This window comes from Pongo pygmaeus, chromosome 20, assembly GCF_028885625.2.
Source record: "Pongo pygmaeus isolate AG05252 chromosome 20, NHGRI_mPonPyg2-v2.0_pri, whole genome shotgun sequence".
NCBI lineage: Eukaryota > Metazoa > Chordata > Mammalia > Primates > Hominidae > Pongo > Pongo pygmaeus.
This window is the reverse complement of record NC_072393.2, coordinates 4053079-4073656: the sequence shown is the minus strand read 5'-3', so window position 1 is coordinate 4073656 and position 20578 is coordinate 4053079. Positions and strand designations below refer to the sequence as shown.

Genomic DNA, 20578 nt, shown 5'->3' with positions numbered 1-20578 from the left:
CCTCACCCGCAAAACGAGCAGGATGGGCCGCCCAGATCCCCGGGAAGGCAGCTGCCTTCCCCGCAACCCCGGAGGGGACACCTTGGAAGCGCCACGCCTGCCTCCCCGCACTCCGCCCGCCGCCGCTCTCCAAGGTGCTGAAGTCGTGCCCGGCGCCTCTCCTTCCGCTGCTCCAGCGCGGACATCTGGCGGGGGTGTGGAGCCCACACCTCACTCCCCCATCCCAGGCTGGCCCAGCCCCTCCTGGGGAGTGGAGGAGCCCCAGACTCCACCTCCACACCAAAGCAAGGGTTCTGTCAAAATACTTTATTTCGGATCAGGCAGTCTTAGAAAAGAGGGGTGATTGTGGGCCGTGACTGCTCCAAAGACCAGGGCGCACCCGGGGCTCCGGGGCCAGGCTCCCTGCAGTCTCGGCGGCTTCCTCCTCCCAGTGTGCGAGGCAGGCCGGGAGGGGTCCCTGGGCGGGGAGTTGCTGGGCATCTGTTGTGTGTGTGTGTCTGTCTATCTGTCCGGGTCTGTTTCAGGCTATGTCTGTCTGTCTGTCCGGGTCTGTTTCAGGCTATGTCTGCCTGTCTGTCCGGGTCTGTTTCAGGCTGTGTCTGCCTGTCTCTCTGTCTGGGTCTGTTTCAGGCTGCGTTGGTCTGTCTGTCTGGGTCTGTTTCAGGCTGTATCTGTCTGTCTGGGTCTGTTTCAGGCTGTGTCTGTCTGTCTGTCTGGGTCGGCTTCAGGCTGTGTCGGTCTGTCTGTCTGGGTCTGTTTCAGGCTGTGTCTGTCTGTCTGGGTCTGTTTCAGGCTGTATGTGTGTCTGCTCTTTGCTTCTGCTTCTGGCTCTGTGTGTATTTCCCGGGTCCTGTGGCCCTCTCTCTGCCATGTGTCCAAGTGTCGGTTCCTGCGTGGGCTTCAGTCAGGCCCTGGGTGTGTGGCTATGAGCTGCGCCTCCCCCATTCTGGCGTCTCTGCTGGGGTCTTGGCCTCACGTCCCATCCCCAGGTGGGTCGCTGTCCAGTGCAGCATCCCCAAGGCACCCCTAGGCAGAGGGGCCTGGGAGCATAGTCCTGGCGGGGCTCACAGCTCATCTCCCGTCGCCTCCAGCCCTGCACGTCCTGAGCCAGTGCTCGGCCCAGGTGCCACCCAATCCAGCAGGGCGACCTGGCCAAGCCCCTCTGTTGCATTCCTCAGGACCAGGGTGGCGTTGTCCAGCTCCTCCGTCGAATTGGTCAGGTTCGCGGTGTTCTGGAAGCCCCAGTCTGCCCCGGGGCTTCCTGGAGACTCTTCTCGGGTTGTGTCAGCCTCGGGTCGGGGGCCTGGGGCCTCGGAGCCCAGCACAGCATCAGCGGCCACGCGGGAGGCAGCATCGTTGTGCAAAGTTCTGGAGAACACTGATTGGGGAAGCGGGGCATCACAGGCGACAAGGTGGAGGTGGGGTCCTATGCTCCCTTCCCTGGCCCCCAGCCTCAGGGAACAGGGGCACAGGGGTCTTCTCCCCCTCCTCCAGAGGCCCAGGACGGGGACTTGGGGAGACCAGACAAGGGTTTCAAAGGCGGGGATCCCCTACCTCGCACAGGCGCAAAGTCCCCAGGGCTCTCGGCTTTGTTGGGGCCAAAAGGGCTGATGGAGGGGAGGATGATGAGGGCAAAGGACAGCAACAGGACCTGGTGGAGACAGCAGCAGAGTCACCCCCTCCCTCCCCTCCCCTGCAAGCACCTCCATCCCACAGGCAGGGAAACTGAGGCCCCAAAGACCAGACTGGATCATACTTGAACTGCGGCACGAGGAGAGCTTGGACTCATTGTGACCTCCCTATGGGCCCCTCTGCGGAAACCTAGGTCCCCGGCTTTCCTGGGGGCACCAGGACTCACCGCAACACAGGTGCCCGTCTGGGCTGACTTGCTGGTGGACTGCACCACAATGGCCTGGAGTTTCTTCAGCTGCTCCAAGAGGGACCTTAGAGAGACAGGCAGGCCTCCGCTGAGCCCTAAAGGGCCTCGGTCCTGCTTCTGGTCCATTTCCGGGGTCCCCCAGCCCCACTAAAGTCCAAATTCCATCCATTCTTCAAGGGCCTCTGGCTCTTTATTATTTTATTTATTTATTTATTTATTTATTTATTTATTTAGAGACAGAGTCTTGCTCCATCGCCCAGCCTGGAGTGCAGTGGCGTGATCATGGCTCACTGCAAGCTCCGCCTCCCAGGTTCAAGCCATTCTCCTACGTCAGCCTCCCGAGTAGCTGGGACTACAGGCGCCCGCCACCACAACCCGGCTAATTTTTTTGTATTTTTAGTAAAGACAGGGTTTCACCGTATTAGCCAGGATGGTCTTGATCTCCTGACCTTGTGATCCGCCCGCCTCGGCCTCCCAAAGTACTGGGATTACAGGCGTGAGCCACCACACCAGGCCTTATTTATTTATTTTTGAGACAGAGCCTTGCTCTGTCGCCCAGGCTGCAGCGCAGTGGTGCGATCTCGGCTCACGGCAACCTCCACCTCCCGAGTTCAAGCAATTCTCCTGCCTCAGCCTCTCGAGTAGCTGGGAATACAGGTGCCCGCCACCACGCCCGGCTAATTTTTTTGTATTTTTAGTAGAGACGGGGTTTCACCATGTTGGCTAGGCTGGTTTTGAATTCCTGACCTCAGGTGATCCACCCGCCTCGGCCTCCCAAAGTGCTGGGATTACAGGCGTGAGCCACTGTGCGCGGCCCATAGGTGAAACTCTTATTCCCTATGTCATTCTGCCATCACACGGGCTCTCTGCTCTTCCTGCAAAGGGACTCTGGGACTGCCTCCCCCGTCCTCTGCCCCAGCTGGACCCAGACTCACAGGTTTTGCTTCTCGAGATGCAAGACTTTTCTTTGTAACTCCTGATTCTGAGCAGTGCAAGCTGACATCCTGAAAGGAGGAAGACACATCGACATTCAGCATATGCCAGTCACCAGCTGGCCCCACTGACATCTCCCCCAGAGGCCTCACATTACAAGCCAAGAGAACCCAAGCCCAGAGAGGGGAAGTCATTCATCCAAGGTTACTTGGCAGGTCAGACGGGGCTGGGATTTGAACCCACATCTGCCTGGTTCCTAGGTCCCATTTCTGCATTAATATGGAGGGGGCTTCATTCAAAGCTGAGCCCCCTGGCCGGGCACGGTGGTTCACATCTGTAATCCCAGCACTTTGGGAGGCCGTGGTGTGCAGATCACCTGAGGTCAGGAGTTCAAGACCAGCCTGGCCAACATGGTGAAACCCCATCTCTACCAAAAATGCAAAATTAGCCAGGTGTGGTGGGTGCCTGTAATCCCAGCTACTTGGGAGACTGAGGCAGGAGAATCGATTGAACCCGGGAAGCGGAGGTTGCAGTGAGTCAAGATCGCACCATTGCACTCCAGCCTGGGCAACAAGAATGAAACTCTGTGTCAAAAAAAAAAAAAAAAAGTTGAGCCTCCTAGATTCAGGCAGTGATGTTTCCAGAAGATGAAATATCAGGACAACCAGGCACCCTGGGAGATTCAAGTTTCTTTTTTTTTTTTTTTTTTTTTTTTGAGATGGAGTGTTGCTCTGTCGCCCAGGCTGGAGTGCAGTGGCACGATCTTGGCTCACTGCAAGCTCTGCCTCCCGGGTTCACGCCATTCTCCTGCCTCAGCCTCCCGAGTAGCTGGGACTACAGGCGCCCGCCACCATGCCCAGCTAATTTTTTTGGATTTTTAATAGAGACGGAGTTTCACCGTGGTCTCGATCTCCTGAACTTGTGATCCGCCTGCCTCATCCTCCCAAAGTGCTGGGATTACAAGCGTGAGCCACCGCGCCCGGCCGAGATTCAAGTTTCAACTCTCCCCCTCCCCATGACCTTGGGCCACTCCACTCTCTGATCTCAGCTTTTGTGGCTGTAAAATGGGATACAGTTTCCCAGGACATAGGGTGATGGGGAGAATGACCCTGGATAAAGATGATCAGGAGCTTAGCAGATTGCATTTAAGAAAGGGGACAGACCAGGCACAGTGGCTCGCGCCTGTAATCCCAGCACTTTGGGAGGCTGAGGCGGCCAGATCACCTGAGGTCAGGAGTTTGAGACTAGCCTAGGCAACACAGTGAAACCCCATCTCTACCAAAAATACAAAAAAATTATCTGGGCGTGGTGGCATGCACCTGTAATCCCAGCTACTGGAGAGGCTGAGGCAGGAGAATTGCTTGAACCCTGGAGGTGGAGGTTGCAGTGAGCCGAGATTGCACCACTGCACTCCAACCTGGGCAACAGAGTGAGACCCTGCCACACACAAAAAAAGGAAGGAAGTGTCTATCTTCAGGCAGAGGGTCAGAATAGGATGGGTCACACTTTGTCCTTTCTCCGCACACCTTCTAGGGGGCAAAGGGTCCCCCAAACCCTTGTCCTACACCATCTCTAGGCACCTTTGCATCCCTGCAATCAGTAAGAAGCATGATCTCTCCCAGAGAGAAGAATCACGTCCAATTTTGTCAGACCCTAAGCTGTGTGGCCTTAGCCACATCTCCTTCTTTCTGGGCCTCAGTTTCCTCCCCGAGTATAGAGTCTGGGTCCAGCACTACCCACCGAGTCTCCAGGCCGTCGATATATTCCTTCTTCTTCTTCCTGCTTTCTTGGGCCGACTGCTTGTTCCGGATTTTCCGGCGGACTTTTTTCAGCACTCGCTCCTCGTACTGCCAAGTGAAATGGGGAGGAGGGTTTCAGGCCAGAAAGTACCCACTTGGAGTCCGGGGGCAGTAGCTCTTGCCTGTAATCCCAGCACTTTGGGAGGCCAAGGCAGGCGTATCACCTGAGGTCAGGAGTTCGAGACCATCCTGGCCAACATGGTGAAACACCGTCTCTACTAAATACAAAATTTACAAAAATTACAATAGTTACAATATACAAAAATTAGCCAGGCGTGGTGGTGCACGCCTGTAATCCCAGCTACTCAGGAGCCTGAGGCAGGAGAATCGCTTGAACCTGGGAGGTGGAGGCTGCAGTGAGCCAAAATCATGCCACTGCACTCCAACCTGGACGACACAGTGAGACTCCCATCTCAAAAAATAAAAAAATAGGCCAGGCGCGGTGGCTCATACCTGTAATCCCAGCACTTTGGGAGGCCAAGGTGGGTAGATCACCTGAGGTCAGGAGTTTGAGACCAGCCTGGTCAACACGGTGAAACCCCGTATCTACTAAAAATACAAAAATTAGCCAGGCATGGTGGCGGGTGCCTGTAATCCCAGCTACTCGGGAGGCTGGGGCAGGAGAATGGCATGAACCCGGGAAGCGGAGTTTGCAGTGAGCCGAGATCGCACCATTGCAATCCAGCCTGGGCAACAAGAGCGAAACTCCATCTCAATAAATAAATAAATAAAATAATTAAAATAAAAAATTAAAGTCTTCACTTTGGGGACGGTGGAACAGTCCCCACTGTCCTGACCCCACTTCACCTAACCTCGACCCCACAACTTCACCCCATCCTCTTTCCATGTGAGACATCCCGGAGCCAAGGACCCAGAGAAAGATTCCTAATGACTTGAAGCTATCCTTTGTCCAAACCCTCGCAGAGTCTCTGGGGGGTGTCTGGGTTCTGAGGGTCTTTTCCCAGCTCCCAATACTGTAAAATGGGGAACTGCCCACCAGACTTTGGGCATGGGTACCACTCCGCCACCTTGTGGGCATCCCTGGAAACAGCACCTTTCCCTGGAGACAGCCAGTGTTTTAAGACTAATTAATTTTTTTCTTCTTTCTTTCGTTTCTTTCTTTTCTTTCCTTTATTCTCCTTTCCCTCCCTCCCTCCCTCCCTTTCTTCCTTCCTTCCTTCCTTCCTTTCTCTTTCTCCCTTTCTTTCTTTCTTTCTTGTTTCACTCTTGTCACCCAGGCTGGAGTGCAGTGGCGAGATCTCAGCTCACTGCAACCTCCACCCCTGGGGTTCAAGTGATTCTCCCACCCCAGCTTCCTGAGTAGCTGGGATTACAGGTGCACACCACCATGCCCGGCTAATTTTTGTACTTTTAGTAGAGACGGGGTTTCATCATGTTGGCCAGGCTGGTCTCAAACTCCTGACCTCAGGTGATCCACCCATCTTTGCCTCCCAAAGAGCTAGGATTACAGGCGTGAGTCACCACACCCGGCCAATAAGTGTCTTCAAATGGGAATGTCAGGCTGGGCATGGTGGCTCACAGTGCTGTAATCCCAGCACTTTGGGAGGCCAAGGCGAGAGGATCGCTTAAGTACAGGAGTTCAAGACTAGCCTGGGCAACATTTAGTAAAGACCCTGTCTCTACTAAAACTAAACAACAACCACAAAATCAGCTGGGTGTGGTGGTGCATGCCTGTAGTCCCAGCTACTTGGGAGGCTGAGGCAGGAGGATCCCTTGAGACCAGGAGTTCAAGGTTGCAGTTAGCTGCTAACTGCAGATTGTACCACTGCACTCCAGCCTGGGCAACAAAGTGAGATCCTATCTCAAAACAAACAACAACAACAATAGAAACAGATGGGGCCAGGCACGGTGGCTCACACCTGTAATCTTAACACTTAGGGAGGCCAAGGTCAGAGGATTGCTTGAGGCCAGAAGTTTGAGACCAGCCTGGGCAACATAGCAGGACCCTGTCTCTACAGAAAAAAAAAAAAAAATGCTGGGTGCAGTGGCACACACCTGGGAGCACTTTGGGAGGCTAAGACAGGCAGATCACAAGGTCAAGAGATGGAGACCATCCTGGCCAACATGGTGAAACTCCATCTCTACTAAAAAAAAAAAATTAGCCGGGCGTGGTGGCACATGCCTGTAATCCCAGCTACTTGGGAGGCTGAGGCAGGAGAATCACTTGAACCTGGGAAGCGGAGGTTGCAGTGAGCCGAGATCGTGCCACTGCACTCCAGCCTGGGCAACAAGAGTGGAACTCTGTCTCAGAAAAAAAAAAAATTAGCTAGGCATAATGGCGTACACCTGTAGTCCCAGCTACTAGGGGGGCTGAGGTGGGAGAATCACTTGTACTCCAGAAGGCGAGGTTGGAGTGAGCCAAGATCACCTCACTCCACTCCAGCCTGGGCAACAGAGTAAGAACCTGTCTCAAAAGAAAAAAATATATATAACAGATGAGAATGTCAAACTCAGGCATTGATACTGAGTGCAGCAGGCTGGGTGGGGACTGTGGTTAGCTAGAAAACCCAAACAGCTACCCAGCCTGGTGCATATGGAGGTTTGAGAATATGGAACAGAGGCCATTCAAGTCATTGAGTTGGTTTTTTGGATTTTGTTTTGTTTATGTTTTTGGGTTTTTTGTTTTTGTTTCGACAGAGTTTTGCTCTTGTCACCCAGGCTGGAGTGCAGTGGTACCATCTCGGCTCACTGCAACCTCCGCCTCCTGGGTTCAAGGGAGATCCTCCTGCCTCAGCCTCCTGAGAAGCTGGGAGGCTGAGAAGCACCTTACAGTTGCCCGCCACCAGGCACAGCTAATTTTTGTAATTTTAGTAGAGACGGGGTTTCACCATGTTGGCCAGGCTAGTCTCGAACACCTGACCTCAGGTGATCCTCTGCCTCGGCCTCCCAAAGTGCTGGGATTACAGGTGTGAGCCACCGTGCCCAGCCTCAAGTCACTGAGTTCTCATGTCAAATCTACCGGTCAGAAAAACATTATCAAGCAATTCAAAAATGTATAAACTGCAGTACAGTCCAATCAAAACATGTCTGCAGGGCCAGGCATGATGGCTCATGCCTGTAATGCCAACACTTCGGGAGGCCAAGGTGGGAGAATCACTTGAGCCCAGGAGTTCCAACCCAGCCTGGGCAACATAACAAGACTCCATTTCTACAAAAAAAAAAAAAAAAAAAAAAATTAAATTAGCCAAGTGTAGTGGCGTGCACCTGTCATCCCAGCTACTTGAGAGGCTGAGGCGGGAGGATCTCTTGAGCCCAGGAGGTCAAGGCTGAAGTGAGCTATGATGGCACCACTGCACTCCAGCCGGACACAGCAAGACACTATCTCCAAAAAAAAAAAGTTTGCTGCACCCAAATTGCTGCCACCTGGTGTCCGCCATTCATTCCTGGATGTTGATAATTACCCTCTGAGTTGAATTTACAATGGGGCTTCTGACTGATTGTTTTGGCTCTGGTGACACACACACCATAGCATTCTCGTACGGGTATTCTAAAGGTGAGACACATAGCCAGTGCGGTGGCTGACGCCTGGAATCCCAGCACTTTGGGAGACTGAGGCAGGAGGATCACATGAGGTCAGGAGTTCGAGACCAGCCTGGCCAACATGGTGAAACCCTGTCTCTACTAAAAATACAAAAATTAGCTGGGCGTGGTGGCGGGCGACTCTAGTCCCAGCAACTCAGGAGGCTGAGGCAGGAGAATCGCTGGAATCTGAGAGGCGGAGGTTGCAGTGAGCTGAGATCGTGCCACTGCATCCCAGCCTCGGTGACAGAGAAAGACTCTACTCCAAACAAATAAATAAAGGTGGGACACACATGCAGGTAAGTGCACGAAGGGGAGACGGATCCAGGGCTGGAAGTCCCCCCAGACTCACCTTACTGAGGGGCAGCTGAGTGGGCAGGGTGATGCCTTCTTTAGCCAGCAGCTTCTTCTCATCCTCGGTGAGCACCAGCTCCTGACAGTGCCCAGCGCCAGGTCGCAGGAGGTAGGAGGCCCCCAGGTGATGCTGTTGCTACGGAAAAAAACAGAGGAATGACAGCGGGTGCAGGGACACCAACTGCCTTCAGGAAATGAAAGAGTCATCAGATCAAAAACACTATCACCCCAGGCTGGGTGTGATGGCTCACCCCTTTCATCCCAGCACTTAGAGAGGCTGAGGCATGTGAATCACTTGAGCCCAGGAGATCCAGCCTGGGTAACATGATGAAATCTTGTCTCTACTAAAAATACAAAAATTGCCTGGGTGTGGTGGCTCACGCCTGTAATCCTAGCACTTTGGGAGGCTGAGGTGGGCAAATCATTAGGTCAGGAGTTTGAGACCAGCCTGGTCAACATGGTGAAACATGGTGAAACCCCATCTCTGCTAAAAATACAAAAAGTTAGCCGGGCGTAGTGGCAGGCGCCTGTAATCCCAGCTACTCAGGAGGCTGAGGCAGGAGAATTGCTTGAACCCAGAAGGCAGAGGTTGCAGTGAGCCGAGATTGTGCCACTGCACTCCAGCCCTAGTGACAGTGTGAGACTCCGTCTCAAAATAAATAAATAAATAAATAAATAAATAAATAAATTAGCCGAGCATGGTGGCGGCGCCTGTAATCCCAGCTACTCAGGAGGCTGAGGCAGGAGAATTGCTTGAACCTGGGAAGCGGAGGTTCCAGTGAGCCGAGATCACGCCACTGCCCTCCAGCCTGAGAGACAGAGTAAGACTCCGTCTCAAAAAAAAGGTGGACACGTCTGTAGTCTCAGCACTTTGGGAGGCCGAGGCAGGTGTATCACTTGAGGTCAGGAGTTCGAGACTAGCCTGGCCAATATGGTGAAACCCTGTCTCTACTAAAAATACAAAAATCAGCCTGGTGTGGTGGCGCGCACCTGTAATCCCAGCTACTCGGGAGGCTGAGGCAGGAGAACCGCTTGAACCCGGGAGGCAGATGTTGCAGTGAGCCGAGATCCAGCCTGGGCGATAGAAACTCTGTCTCAAAACAACAACAACAAAAACTATCACTCCTGCCACTGCAGAATCTCCCTTGGCAGCAGGGCTCGAAATAACCAACACACGGTCCTTGGACCTGGCCATTCTACCTTCAGAAATCAGTCCTACAGATATCCTCACACACGCACAAAATGGCATACGGACAGGGTTTTTCATTTCTTTCTTTCTTTTTTTTTTTTTTGAGACGAGTCTCTCTCTCTCGCCCAGGCTGGAGTGCAGTGGCGCGATCTCAGCTCACTGCAAGCTCCGCCTCCCGGGTTCACGCCATTCTCCTGCCTCAGCCTCCTGAGAAGCTGGGACTACAGGCGCCCGCCACCACGCCCGGCTGATTTTTTGTATTTTTAGTAGAGACGGGGTTTCACCGTGTTAGCCAGGATGTCTCGATCTCCCGACCTCGTGATCCGCCCGCCTCGGCCTCCCAAAGTGCTGGGATTACAGGCGTGAGCCACTGAGCCCGGCCCTTTTGACAGCTTTCTTCTTTTCATTGTATTATTACTATTATTATTTTTGAAATAGGGTCTTGCTACTTTGCCCGGGTTGGAGTGCAGTGGTGCTATCTTGGCTCACTGCAACCTCCGCCTCCTGGGCTCAAGCGATTCTCCAGCCTCAGCTTCCCGAGTAGCTGGGACCACAAGGCGTGCCACCATGCTTGGCTAATTTTTGAATTTTTTGTAGAGATGGGGTTTCACTATGTTGCCCAGGCTGATCTCAAACTCCTGGGCTCAAGCAATCTCTCCACTTCAGCCTCCCAGAGTCCTGGGATTACAGGCATGAGCCACCACACCCAACTTTTCTTCTTTTAAGATGCAGGGTCTCCTGTGTCACCCAGGCTGGAGTGCAGTCGTGTGATCATAGCTCACTGCAGTCCTGACCTCCTGAGCTCAAGTGATCCTCCTGCCTCTGCCTCCTGAGTAGCTGGGACTACAGGTGTGCACCACCACACCCAGCTAATTTTTTTTTTTTTTTTTCTGTAGAGACGAGGTCTTGCTATGTTGCCCAGGCTGGTCTTCAACTGCTGATAACTAGCATTTATAAATGCATCATTTTTTGTATCGTTCTGTATGTCAGCTATACAAAAAAATGGGAGGTTGAGGCAGGAGGATCACTTGAGCTCAGGAGTTTGAGGCAGTCATGGTGACAGAGGAAAACCTTGACTTTAAATAAAATAAAATAAGGCCAGGCACAGTGGCTCATGCCTGTAATCCCAGCACTTTGGGAGGGCGAGGCGGGTAGATCACCTGATGTCAGGAGTTCCAGACCAGTCTGACCAACATGGTGAAACCCCATCTGTACTAAAAATACAAAAATTAGCTAGGCGTGGTGGCGGACGCCTGTAGTCCTAGCTACTTGGGGGCTGAGGCATGAGAATCACTTGAGCCCAGGAGGTGGAGGCTACAGTGAGCCGAGATTGTGGCACTGCACTTAGCCTGGACGACAGAGCGAGACTATCTCAAAAAAATAATAAATAAAATAAAACAAAATAAGCCAGTTATCATTGCCAAAGCTGTCATTCATTCTCCTTTCCCATCCTTCATGGCCTGCTGAAGTACTGCCTCCTCCGGGAAGCCTTCCTGGATCTGCAGTGACCCTGCAGGCTCTCTTTCTTTTCTGTACACCTTAATGAGCAGTACATCACCCCATCCTGACCATCAGATCCTAGAGGCTGAGCACACAGCTGGTGCTCACTGCATATCTCTCTAGTTACCAGGGGCACCCTGGCCTTCACTAGAGATTATCAGGATAACCTTTGGCATTGGAGAAACAGGATTTCAAAACCCTGAGTCTGCCACTTGCATGCTGTGTGACTTAGGGCTCATGGCTTAACCTCTCTGGGCCTTGACTTTCTCATCTGCAAAATGGGTTTGGGTTGTCAAATCTGGCTTATGGGAGCGTGAAGCCCTTGGCAGGGTAGATGGCCTTCAGTTGGTGTGCAATGGGCACCATAAGCTCAATAGACCATCCCAGGGATCAAGCCTGCAGCAGCTGTGTAGCACTGGGCAAATGACTGAACCTCTCTGTGCCCTTTTTCTGCTACGTAAAATTAAGATAATAAAAGCCCCAGGCAGGGCGCAGTAGCTCATGCCTATAATCCAGCACTGTGGGAGGCCAAAGCAGGAGGATCATTTGAGGCTACGAGTTCAAAACCAGCCTGGGAAACATAGCAAGACCCATATCTACAGAAAAAAATTAAAAGAAAAATCAGCTGGGTCTAAACGGGGCGCGGTGGCTTACGCCTGTAATCCCAGCACTTTGGGAGGCCGAGGCGGGCAGATCACGAGGTCAGGAGATTGAGATCATCCTGGCTAACACGATGAAACCCTGTCTCTACTAAAAATACAAAAAAAATCCTGGCTAATACGGTGAAACCCCATCTCTACTAAAAAGATACAAAAAATCAGCCAGGCATGGTGGCGGGCGCCTGTAGTCCCAGCTACTCGGGAGGCTGAGGCAGGAGAATGGCGTGAACCTGGGAGGCGGAGCTTGCAGTGAGCCGAGATCGCGCCACTGCACTCCAGCCTAGGTGACAGAGCAAGACGCCGTCTCAAAAAAAAAAAAAAGAAAAAAGAAAAACAAAATTAGCCAGGACTGGTGGCGCATGCCTGTAATCTCAGCTACTTGGGAGGCTGAGGCAGGAGAATCACTTGAACCTGGGAGGCAGAGGTTGCAGTGATCCGAGATTGCACCACTGCACTCCAGCCTGGGCGACAGAGCAAGATTCTGTCTCAGAAGAATAAAATAAAATAAAATTAAAAAGACAAGAAAAATTAGCTGGGTGTGGTGGTGCACACCTGTAGTCCCAGCTACTTGAGAGTCTGAGGTAGGAGGATCGCGTGAAGCCAGGAGTTTGAGGCTGCAGTGAGCTAGGATTGCGCCACTGCACTCCAGCCTGGGTGACAGAGTGAGATCCTGTCTCAAAAAAAATTTTTTTAAGATGATAAATAAAGCCTTTAGAAGAGTGCCTGGCATATAGCAGGTGCAGCCTCAGTTTTAGCTTTGTTCCTTTTGTTGTTGTTGTTGAGACAGTCTTGCTCTATTGGCCAGGCTGGAGTGCAGTGGTGCAATCACAGCTCACTGCAGCCTTGACCTCCTGGGCTCAAGGGATCCTCCCACCTTAGTGTCCCAAGTAGCTGGGACCACAGGCATGTGCCACCATGACCATGCCAGGCTAATTTTTGTATTTTCTGTATAGATGGGGTTTCACCATGTTGCCCAGGCTGGTCTCAAACTCCTGAGCTCAAGCGATCTACCTGCCTTGGTCTCCCAAAGTGCTGGGATTACAGGTGTGAACCACCACACTCAGCCAGTTTTAGCTTTTTGTTGTTGTTGTTGCTGTTGTTACTACTAAATACTACAGAGGAAGACGACCCAACCCAGGTGACAGTGAACCCAGGACTGGAATGGTCTCTAACTGTGGGCAAATTCCATGCCTTTCTGTGACTCAGTTTTCCAGCCTCTGAAATGCGGATATTTAGGCTCCTCGAACCCGAGCAGCCTTCCCAGCTCCAACGCCTCACAGGAGGGTGTGGGGGTGCTCACCAGGTCCCCGCTGCCGCCCGAAAGGAGGAGGTCTTTCACGGTGAGATTGCATCGTGGGGACAGGTCCACCGGATCAGCCCTCTTCTCAGCATAGATCCTTCCTCCTGGGCTCCACATTTCTGACCACGGCAGGTGGGGACGGAGACAGGGAGAGTGTCAGATGGGGGGAGTACTGAGCTTCCAGACTCTAACCACCTCCTCCACCAAGTCTCCCATGATTAATCCCAACATTCGTAGGACTTCTGCCAGAGCTTGGAGTCCCCAAGGCCTGAGTTCAAGGGGGCAGCCCTCACTAGTGACTCAGTCTCCCCTCTGCTATAAGATGGGAACCCAGCCAGTCATGGTGGCTCTCACACTTGTATTCCCAGCACTTTGGGAGGCCGAGGCAGGAGGATCATCTGAGGTTAGGAGTTCAAGACTAGCCTGGCCAACATGGTGAAACCCCGTCTCTACTAAAAATGCATAAAATTAGCTGGGCGTGGTGGCGGGCGCCTGTAGTCCCAGCTACTCGGGAGGCTGAGGCAGGAGAATGGAGTGAACCTGGGAGGCGGAGCTTGTAGTGAGCCGAGATTGCACCACTGCATTCCAGCCTGGGCAACAGAGCAAGACTCTGTCTCAAAAAAAAAAAAAAAAAAAATTAGCTGGGCCTGGTGGCGTGCACCTGTAATCCCAGCTTCTGGGGAGGCTGAGGCAGGAGAATCACTTGAACCCGGGTGGTGGACGTTACAGTGAACTGAGATTGTGGCACTGCCCTCCAGCCTGGGTGACAGAGCAAGACTCCATCTCAAAAAAAAAAAAAAAAAAAAAAAAAAAAAAAAAAGATGGGGACCCAAATTCAACAGGGCTTGGTTCTGTCTGTCCCACAAGGCTGAGGAAGACACAGGACATTGTCAGGAGACACTGGCTGATTCAAAAGGGAGTGGCTGTTATCACACAGAATTACAGGCTAGATTTGCAGCCAGCCAGGCGTTATCTCACCCGAGGGGCAGGGACGAGGTCTGATTCACCTCTGGTTGTCCCCTCCTGGTAGCCGGCATGCAGTAGGCATGCTGTCTGAGCACACAAACTTTGGGTCAGGTAACCCTTGGTTCTAATCCTGGTAGGCCAGGGCTGTGTGACCTTGAGTAAGTGACTTCACCTCTCTGAGCCTCAGATTTTTTTTTTTTTTTTTTTTTTTTTTTTGAGAGAGTCTCGCTCTGTCGCCAGGATGGAGTGCAGTGTGGCAATCTTGGCTCACCGCAACCTCTGCCTCCTGGGTTCCAGCAATTCTCCTGCCTCAGCCTCCTGAGTAGCTGGGACTACAGGCACGCACCACCACACCCAGCTAATTTTTGTATTTTTAGTAGACAGAGGTTTCACCATGTTGGCCATGATGGTCTCGATCGCTTGACCTTGTGATCTTCCCGCTTTGGCCTCCCAAAGTGCTGGGATTACAGGCGTGAACCACCGTGCCCAGCTGTTTTGTTTGTTTTGAGACAGAGTCTGGCTCTGTTGCCCAGGATGGAGTGCAGTGGCATGATCTCGGCTCACTGCAACCTCCGCCTCCCAGGTTCAGGTGATTCTCCTGCCTCAGGCTCCTGAGTAGCTGGGACTACAGGTGCCCCCCACCATGTCTGGCTAATTTTTGTATTTTTAGTAGAGACAGGGTTTCACCATGTTGGCCAGGCTGGTCTTGAAGTCCTAACCTCAAGTGATCCACCCGCCTCAGCCTCCCAAAGTGCTGGGATTACAGGCGTGAGTCACCGCTCTGGGTCTGAGCCTCAGTTTTGTCAACTCTCCAATGGGACCAAGAAGAGCTCATAGCAAGTGTCAAGGGACAAAGGCCACCCAGAGGCCAGGTATCTCCAGCCAAGGCTCTGCCTGGCCTGCCGGGACTGCTTAATCAATAGAGTAAATCATTACTGATCTGCTGTTCCCCATGTCTAGGAGGAGCACCCGGGAACCTAGGACCCGGTAACCTCATGCACTTTTATTGAGCATCTACAGGCTGGGTGCGGTGGCTCACACCTGTAACCTCAGCACTTTGGGAGGCTGAGGCGGGCAGATCACCTGAGCTCAGGAGTTCGAGACCAACCTGGCCAACACGGTGAAACCTCGTCTCTACTAAAAAATAAATATTAGCCGGGCATAGTGGCACATGCTTGTAATCCCAGCTACTCAGGAGGCTGAGGCAGGTGAATTGCTTGAACCTGGAAGGTGGCGGTTGCAGTGAGCAGAGATGGTGCCACTTTACTCCAGCCTGGGTGACAGAGTGAGACTCTTGTCTCAAAAAAAAAAAAAAAAAAAAAAAATCTACTAGGAACCAGGCACGGGGTACAGACACATAGAAGGCAAGACCCTGACTTCGGGCTGTGCTTGTCAGCACCATGCCTGGTGCCTGAGCCACCTGTTGGGGTTGCATCCTAGCTCTGTGGTTTTAGCTCATTGCTCAAGCTGACGGGACTCAGTTTCACGATCTGGAAAATGGGCTCCCAATAGCATCCACCTGAAAGCATGGAAACACCTAGCCAAGGGAGACATGTGTCCTGAGTTTGAGTTTGGGCCCAACTCCAAATTGCTGTGTGACCTTGGACAAGACGCCAGCCCTCTCTGGGCCTCCATTTCCTCACTTACAGGAAGGGCCCTGGAACAAGGTGAGGGCGGTGGGCAGAGACACAGCAGGACTCACCCAGGTCTATGGTCACAGAGGCTTCAGGCACTTGGATCACTGGCCCTGGGGGTGTGGTGGGGCAAGAGTTGCCAGGATGATAGGAGAGGCAGGGCCCCTCGCTGGGCTGGGCAGGATGGCAGCCGGTGGGGGAGGTGGCCGGTCCACTGTGTGGAGGGGTGTCCTGGGGGTCGGAGGGGAGGTCTTCGGAGATGCCACTATCACTGCCTTCGGGGGACCAGAGTGGGGAGCTGGGCTGTGAGTCTCCAGAGCCCAGGATGGAGCTGAGGAAGTCGTCAGAGTCGGGGTTTGGCAGGACCTGCTGGGGTGGACAGGGAGGGGTAAGAATTAGGAGGTGCACACTCTTTCTAGATTGGTGTGTGGCCCCAAGGAAACCAGTGACCCTCTTTGGGCCTTAGGTGTCCTTCTTTTCTCCGAGATGGATTTACTGCTTCTTCCTCCCGGGGCTGTTGAGGCTCACACACAGTAACATAGCATAAAAATCCCAGCCAGTGCCAGGTGCAGTGGCTCCTGCCTGTAATCCCAGCACTTTGGGAGGCCGAGGAGGGCAAATCACTTGAAGTCAGGAGTTCGAAATCAGCCTGGCCAACATTATGAAACCCCATTTCTACTAAAAATACAAAAAGTAGCTGGGCGTGGTGGTGGGCATCTGTAGTCCCAGCTACTCGGGAGTCTGAGGATGGAGAATCTGAACCTGTAAGACGGAGGCTGCAGTGAGCCGAGATCATGCCACCGCACTCCATCCTAGGCAACAGAGCAAGACTCCATCTCAAAAAAAAAAAAAAAAAAAGAAAAGAAAAAAAGAAAAACAAAAGGGCCAGGCACAGTGGCTCACGCCTGTAATCCCAGCACTTTGGGAGGCCAAGGCGGGCAGATCACCTGAGGTCGAGAGTTTGAGACCGGCCTGACCAACATGGAGAAACCCCGTCTCTACTAAAAATACAAAATTAGCCAGGCGTGGTGGCACATGCCTGTAATCTCAGCTACTCGAGAAGTTGAGGCAGGAGAATCACTTGAACCTGGGAGGTGGGGGTTGCGGTGAGCCAAGATCACACCATTGCACTCCAGCCTGGGCAAAACAACAGCGAAACTCTGTCTAAGAAAGAAAGAGAGAGAGAGAGGAAGGAAGGGAGGAAGGGAGGGAGGGAGACAGAGAGAGAGAGACAGAGAGAGAGGGAGAGAGAGAGAGAGAGAAAACGAGAAAGAGAGAAAGAAAGAGAGAAAAGGGCCAGGTGCGGTGGCTCACGCCTGTAATCCCAGCACTTTGGGAGGCCGAGGCAGGTGGATCACCTGAGGTCAGAAGTTCCAGACCAGCCTGGCCAACATGGTGAAACCCCATCTCTACTAAAAACACAAAAAATTAGCCGAGCGTGGTGGCAGGTGCCTGTAATCCCAGCTACTCGGGAGGTTGAGGTAGGAGAATCGCTTGAACCTGGGATGCGGAGGTTGCAGTGAGCCAAGATTGTGCCATTGCGCTCCAGCCTGGGTGACAAGAGTGAAATTCTATCTCAAAAAAAAAAAAAGAAAGAGAGTAAAAGAAAGAGGGAGAAAGGAAGGGAAAAAAGGAAGGAAGGAAGGAAGGAAAGAGAGAGAGAAAAGAAAGAAAAAAAAGAAAGTGGGCCGGGCGCAGTGGCACACGCCTGTAATCTCAGCACTTTGGGAGGCCGAGGCAGATGGATCACAAGGTCAGGAGTTCGAGACCAGCCTGGCCAAGATAGTGAAACCTGTCTCTACTAAAAATACAAAAATTAGCCAGGCGCAGTGGCGGGCGCCTGTAATCCCAGCTACTTGGGAGGCTGAGGCAAGAGAATCACTTGAACCCGGGAGGCAGAGGTTACAGTGAGCTGAGATGGCACCACTGCACTCCAGCCTGGGCAACAGGGCAAGACTCTACCTAAAAAAAAAAAAAGAAAGAAAGAGAGAAAGGAAGGAGAGGAAGGAGAAGAGAACCGAACCTAGCCAGGGAGGTGCCCCAAGTTTGAGTTTGAACCTAACTCCAAATTGCTGTGTGACTTTGGATGAGTTTCCACACTGCTCTGGGCCCCCATTTCCCTACCCGTAAGAAGGAGCTGATGCTACCCGCTAAATGACGTGCTTGACTAAAATCAAACACCGTGACCCATTAGTGCATCGTAGAGCTGAGCAGAGCTCTAGCTGGGCTCTGGCGGGTCTAGCACCTTCGTGGGGCCTCAGTTGGCCCGCCTGGAGCTCTGTGGTCCCAGGGCAACTGCAGTGGACTCCTCACCTGGTCCTTCACGTGGCCCCAGCCCTCGCCCAGCTCCACGTGTCTCAGGATGCCGTCCTGCCGGTCAAACAGGAGATCCAGGAGCTCAAAGCTGTTGATGGGGTCCATGGGGCAGGCAGTAGAAGCCATCTGGGGCGCGAGGAACAGCTGTGAGGGTCACACACAGCCCCTCACCTCCCCACCTCCCATGTGCACACAACCCTGCCTCCTTCCAGCTGGAGTTCAGTCGCCGCTCTGCCTCCAGGTTGGGCCAGCTGCTGCCCCTCGCTGAGACTCCCCTTCCAAATCTGGACTTTGAGGCTGATAGAATTCCACAGTGTGAGAGCCAATTTCTCTTAAAGTGCTGGAGAGGCTGGATGTGGTGGCTCACGCCTGTAATCTCAGCACTTTGGGAGGCTGGGGCAGGAGGATCACTTGAGCCCAGGAGTTCAAGACCAGCCTGCGCAACATAAAGACCCCTATCCCTACTGAAAATAATTTTAAAAAATTAGCTGGCTGTGGTGGCACACACTTGTCGTCCCAGCTACTGGGGAGGCTGAGGTAGGAGGATCCCTTGAACCCGGGAGGTTGAGGCTGTAGTGAGCTATGGCCTCCCCACTGCACTCCAGCCTGGGTCACAGAGCAAGACCTTGTTTCAAAAAACAAAAAAGTATGCCAGGCATGGTGGCTCACGTCTGTAATCCCAGCACTCTGGGAAGCCGAGGTGGGCAGCTCACCTGAAGTCAGGAGTTTGAGACCAGCCTAGCCAACATGGTGAAACCCTGTCTCTAGGAAAAGTACAAAAAGTAGCCGGGCATGGTGGTGCACACCTGTAATCCCAACTACTTGGGAGGCTGAGGCAGGAAGATCTCTCGAACCCGGGAGGTGGAAGTTGCAGTGAGCTGAGATGGTGCCATTGCACTCTAGCCTGGGTGACAGAGGGAGACTCCATCTCAAAAAATAAAAATAAAAATAAAAATAAAATAAAAAGTGCTGGAGAGAGGCCCTAGCTAGAGATGCCCGCTTGCCTCTCAGGTCTTCACAGCCTCCCCAAGTACCCGCTCCTGGGAGGCAGGGGGACCTGGAAGAAAGACAAGGGCAGCCCTGGGGCAAAGGCACACAGTTTTGCTCATTGCATCCTTTCTCTGGGCCTCAGTCTTCCCATCTGTACAATGGGGGTGGAGATGGGGTCCTTCCAGCTCTGGCAGCTTGGGGAGGCTTTCCCAGCCTAGACTCCCGCTCTCCCTGGGGACCTAGTAGGGCTCACCTTTCCAGCAGCTAAATCCGTATTCATGGGTCCATCCAGCTCTGTCTGCAGATGCCTGGGGGGTCTCTGCTCCAAGCTGGAGGCCCACCCACCGCCAGCGTTACCTGGGGCTGGGCAAGCTCACAGCCCTCTGTGGCTCTGTCACCACTCCCAAAAGATGCTGAAGCGGACACAGGCAGCTCCCAGCCCACCTCCAGGTGCTGATTGGTGGACAGGTTGGAGAGACAGGGCTGAGGGCCAGTGACACTGGGGCAGGCAGGAGCAGGGGAGGGAAGACCGTTATCTGGGTGTTTTGTGGTTTTCCAGCCCTCAGTGAGCAAAGGTCGAAGTCTGGGGTACCTCCACTCTGCCGTGACCTCTGCCCTACTTACGAAGACTTTTTCTTTTTTTCTTTCTTTTTTGAGACAGAGTCTTGCTCTGTGGCCCAAGCTGGAGTGCAGTGGCGCCATCTCATTTCGGCTCACTGCAACCTCTGCCTCTCCGGTTCAAGTGATTCTCCTGCCTCAGCCTCCTGAGTAGCTGGGACTACAGGTCCCCGTCACCATGCCCGGCTAACTTTTGTATTTTTAGTAGAGACGAGGTTTCACCATGTTGTCCAGGCTGGTCTCGAACTCCTGACCCGTGATTGGCCCACCTCAGTCTCCCAAAGTGCAGGGATTAGAGGCGTGAGCCACCGCACCCGGCCAGTTACGGGACCTTTTCTCTTCAGAATTCCCAGATGGGTTCTGGGATAGCCCAGGGCCCTTACATGGGTCCTGTCCACTCCCTGGACAGAAACAAACCAAGAGGACCAGACCAGATCTTCACTGAAGCCAGTTTTCCTGCCAGCAGATAGTGGCTCCCATCCTTCACCCCACCTGCCAACCTCCGGCCCCCAGCCCCCTCCGAAACCAGCTTGGACTCCGCCTCCAAGTCCCCATGGCTGATTCTGTGCAATCAATTCTCTCTAGAATCTTCTATCGTTCATTGAGTCAACAAATATTTATGGAGCCAAACTGGTTCCTGCTTAGAGCCTTTGCACCTGCTCACCTGCTGGCCCCTCTGCCTGGAACTCTCCTCTTGTACCGTCGCTCTTCCCCTCTGGCTCTAGGTCACTGTATTGACATTTTAGTGAATGTTCGATATTTGTGAATCAGCCCAGGTGGCTGAGAGGCTGTCTCTGACCTCCCCTCCACCCCCTACCAAGAGAGAGGAACCCTGTTTTTTTTTTCTTTGGTGGTGATAGTGGGGGACAGGGTCTCACTCTATTGCCCAGGCTGGAGTGCA

The 20578-nt window shown here is 53.0% G+C and overlaps 1 protein-coding gene across 3 annotated transcripts; it reads right to left on the bottom strand.

Moving 5' to 3' along the window:
* Positions 1 to 287: 287 nt before the first annotated feature.
* Positions 288 to 19482, bottom strand: CREB3L3 (cAMP responsive element binding protein 3 like 3). 3 transcript variants are annotated; one of them, XM_054464481.2, is made up of 10 exons: positions 19313 to 19482; positions 18067 to 18195; positions 15822 to 16122; positions 13154 to 13272; positions 8504 to 8641; positions 4553 to 4659; positions 2815 to 2883; positions 1859 to 1943; positions 1555 to 1651; positions 288 to 1378 (listed from the first exon to the last, which is right to left on the bottom strand). In XM_054464481.2, the coding sequence occupies exons 1-10, from the start codon at positions 19337 to 19339 to the stop codon at positions 1065 to 1067; spliced, it is 1386 nt and encodes a 461-aa protein (XP_054320456.1). In that variant the 5' UTR covers positions 19340 to 19482; the 3' UTR covers positions 288 to 1064. The 3 variants fall into 3 exon arrangements, with proteins under 3 accessions (XP_054320456.1, XP_054320457.1, XP_054320458.1); XM_054464482.2 differs by having other exon boundaries at positions 15822 to 16119; positions 19313 to 19471; XM_054464483.2 differs by lacking the exon at positions 4553 to 4659 and having other exon boundaries at positions 1222 to 1378; positions 19313 to 19426.
* Between the last annotated feature and the right edge of the window lie 1096 nt (positions 19483 to 20578).